The following is a 9,726-nucleotide window of genomic DNA, read 5'->3' on the forward strand; positions in this document are numbered from 1 at the left end:
CCCCCCCCCCCCTAATAAAATAGAGTTAATATCGTGTAAGTCAATGACTCATATATCAAATATTAAACTGATAAGAACATATACTACACTTGATAATAAACTCACATTCATTTATGAGAACTTTTATAATTAATTTGTTTTAAACAAAATTCCAACATAAATGACGAAAGAAGAATCCCACATCTAATGTGGATGAGGTAACTTGGGAAACTCAATATGCTTTGGTTACGAATGTCGCTAATGGCTTAAGTGACTCTAAATGCATTGACATTACCTTAATTGTTGTGAATATTTTTATGAGGTTTATTGTCATTAAATATCTCTTTTGTTGTAATGCCTTGAATCTGATAGTGCTGAATATTTCTTATATCAATCATATATTATATTAAATAGAAGCTGCTAAAATTACACATCTCACATTTCGATGAAGCTTACTTGTAGATGCTCCATCTATTCCATATGAAATGATTTTTTGAGTCTTTTTCTTTTTCAAAATAATTAAATTTATAGTTTTTTTTTTTCATATTTGTCCTTTTCTTTAGTGAAATTTTATAGTTTCCAGGGGCATTTATTGAGTCTACTACTCCATGTAACTAACTATTAGATAACTTTTTTTTTTTACCTATGTAACAGACTAACAACTTCTTGACCACTAATCATAACTTAATTTCAATAGTCTAACAAATGGCTACATAGAGACCTTGTTGTCTTAACATATATATGCATTACGTTTTAACAAGGATATATTAGCTCTAAATCACAAAAAGTATTTTTTACTCATGTCATGCATATTGTTTGAATTTGCTTTGTACAAACCCTAGCTTTAGCATGTTATAGAGATTTACTCCATGAATATGACGATCTGGATTGATGATCTTACTGACCTAGCTTTATATCATAGTCGATCCCTCTCAAATCTTAGATAGTGGTTTTTGTTTAGATTGATGATCTTACTGACCTAGCTTTAGTATCATAGTCGATCCCTCTCTAATCTTAGATAGTGGCTTTTTGTGTATTAATCATGGCTTATAATTTTGAAATTGTGACAAATGCACCACATATACTATACTTGATCTTACATTTGCAATTTTATTGAATATCAAATAGTTTAAAATAAGAGTTCGTTAGTAAATTAACAGAATTATCAAGCACCAGTGGTCTAGTGGTAGAATAGTACCCTGCCACGGTACAGACCCGGGTTCGATTCCCGGCTGGTGCATTATATTTTTTCCTAATCCTTTGAGAAAAATTTCGTTTATGTTATTTCCCCCACCCCATCCTAGGAGAATCAATATAGTGATCTCACTCACCATCCAACATGACTCAACCCCATAACCTCCTCGTTTGATGGTGGATATTCTCAACCACTTGAGCTAATTGCATATACGTCTAATTAAAGTCATCCGGACAAAGCAAGTTTAGCGAGGTACATTGCCTTTCCATCATATTGTATCGATTTCGCTCCAAAAATGTAGAGGTTATTATAACTTCACAAAAATCCTAAGAAGTCCTTCAACTAACAATCAAAAGAAAGGCTTACAACTAGAATTGGTGGGGTGTGCCAGGCCAAGGCAGTAGTGCAACGCCTAGACAACACTTGAAGGTCCCAATAGCAAGCTACCGTGATAAACCTTCCCCCTAAAAAAATAGAGTTAATATCGTGTGAGTCAATGACTCACATATCAGATATTAAACTGATAAGAACAGATACTACACTTGATCTTAGCCAAAAGGCCGAGAAAGGTATGATTTTTAACGAGTTGTTAGGACTCAATTTGTATCCTATTTTTCAATAGGAGTTCTTCTGTCCAGTCAATGTGGGACTAGAAGAGGAACTATTTAAATAAGCTATAGGAAAATGAAGACAATTAGACAAATAACAAAATAATATATGCTCTTTATTTTAATTTTGTGTAGGTATAGGTTACATTTGTAACATTTCTTGACACAAGCTTCAAACATCTTGGTAGGCCTTTTGCCAACTTAAGATTCTCATATATATATAATATATAGATATATATATAAAGAATCGATAACTCTTGACACAAGTTAAAAATTTTGATCTAATGGTTAATGCATTGCGAAAATTCCCTGATGTGGTGTATTTTCTAGTCCTACTAGCCTCATTATTAATTTTCTTACTACAATCATTGAAACTCCTTAATGACAATTTTAGGTCTGTTACAGGATATATATATATATATATATATAAAAGTAAGCTTTTTTGATCTATTTATACATTATAATTTTTCAATGAAGGGATATCGCTTGATACTCCTTAGTCAAGTGCATCTCTATTTCTTTCACTATTTTATGAAGATAAAAACATTATTTTTAATAAATTTTTAACTCGAATGAAACAACAAATAATACGATAACCTAAAAGTAATATGAACATGCCTAATCTTTTTTGAATTTCAGACTCGTGATGTCCTTTTTTTTCTTTTGACATGTAACCATATGGAAGTGCAATAATTTTCACAAAAAGACAAATTCAATGACTTACTATGACCATAGTTTCCTTATTTTATTTTCTTTTTTTCAAATATATAATGCTTTCCACATAGGAATAGAAATTATTATTATTATTTTTTAATGTGTCCTTTTTCTTTTTACCTACTGTAAAATTAGTGGCCACAAGTTAAATAGTGTGCTTGAAAATAATATCTACAGACTCCACCAACCAAATTATTACTTCCGCGTCTTATATTAGTTATTCATATTATTAAAAATAATTTTCTTTTCTTATTTGGTAAGTGCTATTTTTAGCCAAACTTAGATCATGACTGCTCGTCATTTTTAATCGTCTAATTTGATCGCTCTAAATTTAAGATAAAATCGATAAAAATTTCTTGATTCTTCGTGTCTCAGCGAATTTAAATGCAAATTGTCTTTTTGCCTGTGGTAATTTGGTGAGCAAGATAAAATTAATTATATTTTTATAATTAATCTTTTTAAAAAGTGTAAATAAGTTTATAAAGTTTCAAAACGAACTATTACTAAGGGGGTAAACTAGTAAAACTATCATTCTTATTTATAATTTCGTAAGAGACATGTAAATAAAAATAGGGGCAACTAATATACGGGACAAAGGGAACACAATAATTATAGTTGTCACTAACCATAATTTCACTAATTTACATGTACATAAGCCGATACTCAAATTTGGTTTAAGCTAGTAAGTTAATCAGATGTATAGATCGGATTTGAGTTTTGAGTATAAAGAAAAAATTGGTTGGGAGTACTACCCCTGGTTGGTTGCAGTGCGCACTTCAGATTTATTCAGAGCTCTAAAGCGGACCTCGAATATTAGGTGGAAAATAAAAAAAAATGAATATACACATCTAGATGCTTTAATTTGATATCAATTTGTCTCCAATTTATCCCCATTACATCTGTTGTACTCCCTTCACTAATGAGATACATAAATTTAGGTGTGGCGATATACATAAAATCTTGATTTACGTATACACCCAACCTTTATTTATGTATAAGCCAACATTACTTGTGCAAAGTTTTGTATACCAACACTAACTACAAGATCGAAAGTTAGAATGAACGAGTAAGTATTTCTATAATCAAATATCTCGAATTCGAGATGATGCAAAGTGCTGCATTCGAACACTAACTACAAGACCAAAAAGTTAGAGCGAAGAGTAGACATTGTTATAATCTGATATCTCAAATTCGAAACAATTTTTCATCAAACTATTTAGGCCCCAAAATTGCACTTTGTAGTCTAGTGCAATGTGCTATAGTGCTTAATTATAAATTATATTTGAGATGTCAATTTTAGGATAATGGAGATATATATGGTGGTCCACATATCTTTTATCGTTTACCTTTGTGTTTCAGAGTTCAGACCAAGTTGTTGCAAAGTTTTAATGTGTTTATGTATCGATATGGATTGTGACATAGTGGTAGAATTATTTTATTTTTGATTAGAGATTTTGAGTTTGAGTAAATGTGTATCGAAAATACTTTGTTGAAATCGTATCTTTAAATAGATCTTACAATGTGTGATTCAGATTTAATTGAAATTTTATTATGGCTCGAAACATCGAGTGAAAAGTCAAAAAGAAAAAGTACTTTGCGTGAAAAAGATCACAAAGTTAAAGCGGCTATCTATGTATTTGGCCTTTTCAATTTTATTCTGTCCTCTTATTTTTTTTCTTTTAATTTATTTGATCTAGTTTTCTCTTTAGCTTTTTTATTTATTTTTTGTCTTAATTTTTCACGTAATATATTTAAGATTATAGAATTAATAAATATTTTACTTCCTTCGCCTTAAAAAAGAGTCACCAAGTTTGGTTTGACAGAAGAAGAATTTTGAATCTTGTGATCCTAAATTAAAGTTATTTCAAATGTACAAAATTATCTTTTAATCTTGTGGTCTTAAACATATCACGTGGAAAACTAAAAATAAATGTTACAAAATAAACATTCTTTTCAAACAAACTAAAAAGAAAAAAATATCGTTCTTTTTTAAGCAAAAAATAGTAACATACTTAACATATCTTTAATTTAAAATCATAACATTTTAATTTATTTTATTAAATACCGAACAAAATAAATCAAATAAATTAAAATAACTTTTATCTTTACCTCCACTTTTTAAGTAGCTTAAGTTCCCACTTTACCATGACTCCATGAGTAGAGATATTAATATATTTTTCTCCTTCGTTTTTTATTATTTGATCTCTGCTAATTTAATATATTTTTGAAGAAAATTTTTAATTGAAAATATATTTTTTTAAAATTAAAAATAATATTCTGCAATTTTAAATTTGAATACTGCTAATCTTTCCATTTTGAAATAATTATCATATTTTATTTCTCAAACATATAAAATTATATTTTTAAACACATAATATAATTTATAAATTTAAAATTTTAAACTTTGCCGACATAGAGATCACTAAATAAAATAATAAAAGATAAAGGCAGCCATGATATATGTCAGATGATAATTCAATTATTGGTCATAAATAATGACAGATAATAATTTTGCACTACCTTTATTACCTTTTTTTTTTTTGCTTTTTAATTATTATTTTTTTCACCAATTCAATATCACACGTATACGAAATTTGACAAATTGAAGTGTTATATTAGCTAAATTACAAAATATAGTACTAAGGTGTTATTATCAGCTTTAATCAATCAACTATTTCAATAATTAAACATATTACTAGCTCAAACTCAGACAAGTGTTTGGTGAAATGAAATATTAGTTAAATACTTCAATAAACAAAATTTAATATTTAGATACCTGTCAAACTTTCGAATTCCACGAAAATTATAAAGACTTTTGAGTTAATGTGTTTGGATGTGTATCTCTCTCAATATTAAAACGTTTATTACTGATTAATTGACGTCAATTCTGAACGAAAAATAAACAAAAATCTCACCAAGGCCCCCATCTTCTTTTAGAGTTTTTGATCAAACTAAGCCATTATTACAACCGTTTATTTTATTTATATAAAAAATTAATCTTTTTATAGATTATTTAACTTGATGATACAAAAGATCTTGTGATATAATGGGATGACACATAATAATGATCTTTATCATGATAAAATTTGAACTTGTGATATAATGACACATAGTCTCAATCTAGATTTGTCCATAAACAAAATTATTTAAAATTGTTTTTTGTGTGGTGCTGTAGATAAAATTATTTTTTTTTAAAAAATAAATCTCAATTTTAAATTAAATGTAAAAAAATATGTTAAAAATGAAGTCTTATGTGATACAATTTTATTTTTAAAAAATCTTCTTATCGTAAAATGAACTAATAAAGTTATCAGATATTCAAGTTATTTTTTAATTTTATATCTTACTTCTAAATTTATCTAAATAAGAATAAAAACTTTGAACAATATAAGCATAGGGTATAAATGTCTTTTGAATTTTATGATCCTATAAATATTACGTAAGATATTGAAATTTAAAAGTTAAGTACTGATTATAATAAGCTAACCTCTTCCCCACTACCTAATATCTTCTCATTTTCACTGTTATTTTGGCTTTAAAAAAATTATCATTACTTAAGAAATTTAAGATTTAAGCTTTCCATTTTTTCCACTTAGTTTTCTAATATTTTTATTTATTTATCATTATTATTGAAAGATTAAATTTTTTTATCCCTTTCTTAAAAGCTTTTTTATTTTTTTTGTGATTCGAACCACAATCTTAAGTTGAACCACAATCTTAAGCTTTTTACAAAATAATTTTAATTTAAATTATATAAAAATAAAATACTTTCTAGAAATTACTATCGATTTCGAATCATTGTAAAACATTTTCTATATTTTCCGTTAAAAGTGGTCAATATTGTCATGCCATTATATTTTTTTCATAGTAGTCCTCATTAAAGTTGTCAATATTGTCATACTGTAATATTTTTTAAATGTAATAAAAATTAAAAAAATATTTGATCTAACAATATTAGTTTTTTAGTTTTTGCTTATGTTGTCATTTGATAATCGATGGGTTGTGCAGTTTGGGTCAATTAGTATGGCTTGTACATATTTTTTAATTCTTAATAAATTAAAAACTTTATGAAATTAAAAACTTTATTAAATTTATAATTAATATTGTTATTGAAACAGAGTCGAAATGAAAAAGTAAGACACATAATAAATTGCAAAGTAGGGAGTTACAAAAATCATTATTAGCGATAGCTAATTTTTAATGACTATTAAATATGTTTTTTTAACGGTAATTATTACTCTTTGTATATGTCTCTAAAGCCTTTAGCGATATTGATTCTAATGACACTTAACTGATGTTGGTAAAAAACTTTAACTCTTATGTCAATATTTAATGCCGCTAAAATTTATTTTTGTTTCAGTGTGTGTACTTTTATGCTTTAGAAAACAATAATATATATAATTTACGTTATGATTGTTCAAAGATATGTAATATTACTAATTTTGTTTGTAAAACTAAACTTGTAATCTTTATGTGATGTGTATTTCTTGTTTTTCTAAAATATTATGGATAAAATCTGTTTATGGACCTCTAATTTTTACTATCTTTATTTCTAACAATTATTATTATTGTTATTACTATTATTATTATTATTATATTTTAATGAGAAGTTCATTTTTTTAAACTCCTTTAGGAGATTTTATCATTTTCTACTCCTTTGATGATTCGAATCTATAATTTTTAAATTAAAAATAAAAAATATTTATTATCTGATCTATCCCCTCTTAACAAACATATCCTTAAAACTAGAGAAATATATAGTTTATTTATTTATTTAACAATATTCAAATTCTCAAAATCATCTAATAATTAAATAGGAATAACCTTATATCTTGTTTTTCTTAATGACATTAAAAAAGAAGCTAAAAATAAAACAATACAAAAGAGATAATATTCTTTTTAAAAATAAATTTAAGAAAGTAAATAAGACACGTAAAACAGATGTGATATTTATGTAGTTTAATCCAAACTATGAATAAAAAAGAATTTTTTATTTTATTTTTTTTACTCTGTTATCTTCCACAAGATAAGACTTTAGAGCTCTATAAAATCACATATATACTAGTCTAAATGTCTCTCACATTACATTAAAAAAAAATATTTATTATTTCTTCTCTCTCAAAAAAATTGTGAAAATGGCACAATCCATTCGTTTCTTTACTACTTTGTTTCTTCTAGCCATGCTTGTTATGGCTACTGGTTAGACTTCTACCTTTTTTATTTAGGTTACGTTCGAAATTTATTAGCTTTTCGATATTATATTGATAATGTTATTGATAGAGAATAAATCACTTTCTATAAAAAAAAATATCGACAATTTCGAGTCATCTCCTCACATTTTTTAGTTGTTTCTCGTAAAAAATTTAAATATCGTACCATAACATTGTTATTTTTTTCGCTTAAGTTTGGGTGGGGGTGGGGGGACTATTTTGTTTTTATATATTTTGACTAGGGTTACAATTTAAGAATATAAGAAAGATTTTTTATTTAAAGTAAAAATGTGTAAATACATTAATCTTACGTCATTATCTAGAAGTTGGTTTTTATAATATTCAAATTAAAAATTTAGTAACATTCATTTCGAAACAGATTAAAAAAAAAAAGAAGCAAAATAGTAATGCATATAAATTGCAAAGTAGAGAGTATACTTACGCTTTAATTTGTTGTTAAGTAACTCGTATGTAACTAATATGATTTTATTTTCACAGAGATGGGACCAATGAGAATCGTAGAGGCAAGACATTGTGAGTCGTTGAGCCATCGTTTCAAGGGACCATGTGCGAGCGATAAGAATTGTGCCTCGATTTGCGAGACCGAAAGATTTTCCGGTGGTAATTGCCGTGGATTCCGTCGCCGTTGCTTTTGCACTAAGCCATGCTAAATAATAATTTTGATTTTATGTGTAAAAGAAGAAGTTTGAGAAAAAAATATTATGTAATTTTGAATAAAGTACACTATGATTGTTCAAAGATGTATGTAATGCTAGTTTTGTTTGTAAAAACTAGTTGTGATCTTTGAATTTGTATGCAATTATGGTGCACTAGACTTGTAATTCTTCATGTGGTTTTTTGAAATATTATGGATAAAATTTGTGTTTTAGCCTTTTGTTAGTAAATTTTAATAAAATATTTTTAGATGCGGAATCAACAATCGATTATTTTCTTTTATTAAGTATTCTTAACTCTGAAAGCGATAATTGATAATTTTATGGGAAAGTTTCTGTATTAGTTGTTACATTAACGTGTATTTTTTTTTCCTATAAGGAAAGTTACTCTTTCTGATTCATGTCTGAGTGATTTTTGTTTTGTTTTGATTAAATAAAAGGGATAATAATGAGTTGTTCTAGTTTTTTCGTTCATAATTAAGATCTTCTTAGAAATGAGACATAAATATAAAAAAAATCATCTAAGGATTTTATTAAAAAAAAAGTATTTTCATAAGCATGGAGTAAAAAAAATACTTCTAAGAATAATAAGTAAAATCTTCATTTTTGTTGTAGTTGATCATTCACAATGATATTTTATTAAACACATTTAATCTTTAATTGAAGTATTAATTAATTTTTTCTCTTCTTAATAAAAGTTTTCAATTTTTCGTAAATAGGAATATTGGTTAAAGTCTAAGCTAGGGGTTATTTGAATGGCAATGGAATGGACAAATTATTCTACTTCATAATATTTTATTAGATAAAATTATATTATTATTAGAAATACAAATGGTAAAATGATTAAATTCAAAAAAATCTAATATTTCTCAATTAAATATGATATTTTTATTTCAAAATTATTACTTATCACTTTATTATTTCACGACCCTTTAGGAATAAAGGAGATCCATCAAGATATGTTGGATAGTAATTCAATTATTGGTCAAGTGGCTCATAAAATCACGACATATAATAATAATTGTTCATCTTTTTGCTTTTCTACGATAAATTGAAGATCTTTTTTGATAAATTATTAACTTTTTATATGATATATTTAAAATCATCAAATTAATTTTTTTTATATATCACATAATTTAAAATTCTTTAAATATCATAAACATACACTAATTTTGAATTTATATTTTAAAAAAAAATACTATATTGTATGTCTTTTTGAGTTGGATCTCCATAACTTTTAGAATATTTCAAATTCGATTTGATCATTTAACGGTGTATCTTATAAAGTGTACATGTAAATGACATATATAGAAGGAATAATTTCATAACTCAAGCTAAAAGTTAAA

The 9,726-nt window shown here is 26.1% G+C and overlaps 1 protein-coding gene, 2 non-coding genes and 1 pseudogene across 3 annotated transcripts; 2 read left to right on the forward strand and 2 right to left on the reverse strand.

Annotated features, from left to right (window-relative positions):
- LOC114078169 lies at positions 1-120 on the reverse strand (annotated as a pseudogene).
- Positions 121-1,148: 1,028 nt separating this feature from the next.
- TRNAG-GCC lies at positions 1,149-1,219 on the forward strand. The gene has a single exon. It is a non-coding gene; the product is annotated as a tRNA-Gly (tRNA).
- Positions 1,220-1,551: 332 nt separating this feature from the next.
- Positions 1,552-1,747, reverse strand: LOC114078157. The gene has a single exon (XR_003579699.1). It is a non-coding gene; the product is annotated as a U2 spliceosomal RNA (small nuclear RNA).
- Positions 1,748-7,549: 5,802 nt separating this feature from the next.
- Positions 7,550-8,611, forward strand: LOC107024326 (defensin-like protein P322). The gene is made up of 2 exons (XM_015225284.2): positions 7,550-7,695; positions 8,205-8,611. Exons 1-2 carry the CDS (start codon positions 7,632-7,634, stop codon positions 8,375-8,377), a joined length of 237 nt encoding a protein of 78 aa, XP_015080770.1. The 5' UTR covers positions 7,550-7,631; the 3' UTR covers positions 8,378-8,611.
- The last annotated feature ends 1,115 nt before the right edge of the window (positions 8,612-9,726 follow it).

The sequence above is a fragment of the Solanum pennellii genome, chromosome 7 (genome assembly GCF_001406875.1).
Source record: "Solanum pennellii chromosome 7, SPENNV200".
NCBI lineage: Eukaryota > Viridiplantae > Streptophyta > Magnoliopsida > Solanales > Solanaceae > Solanum > Solanum pennellii.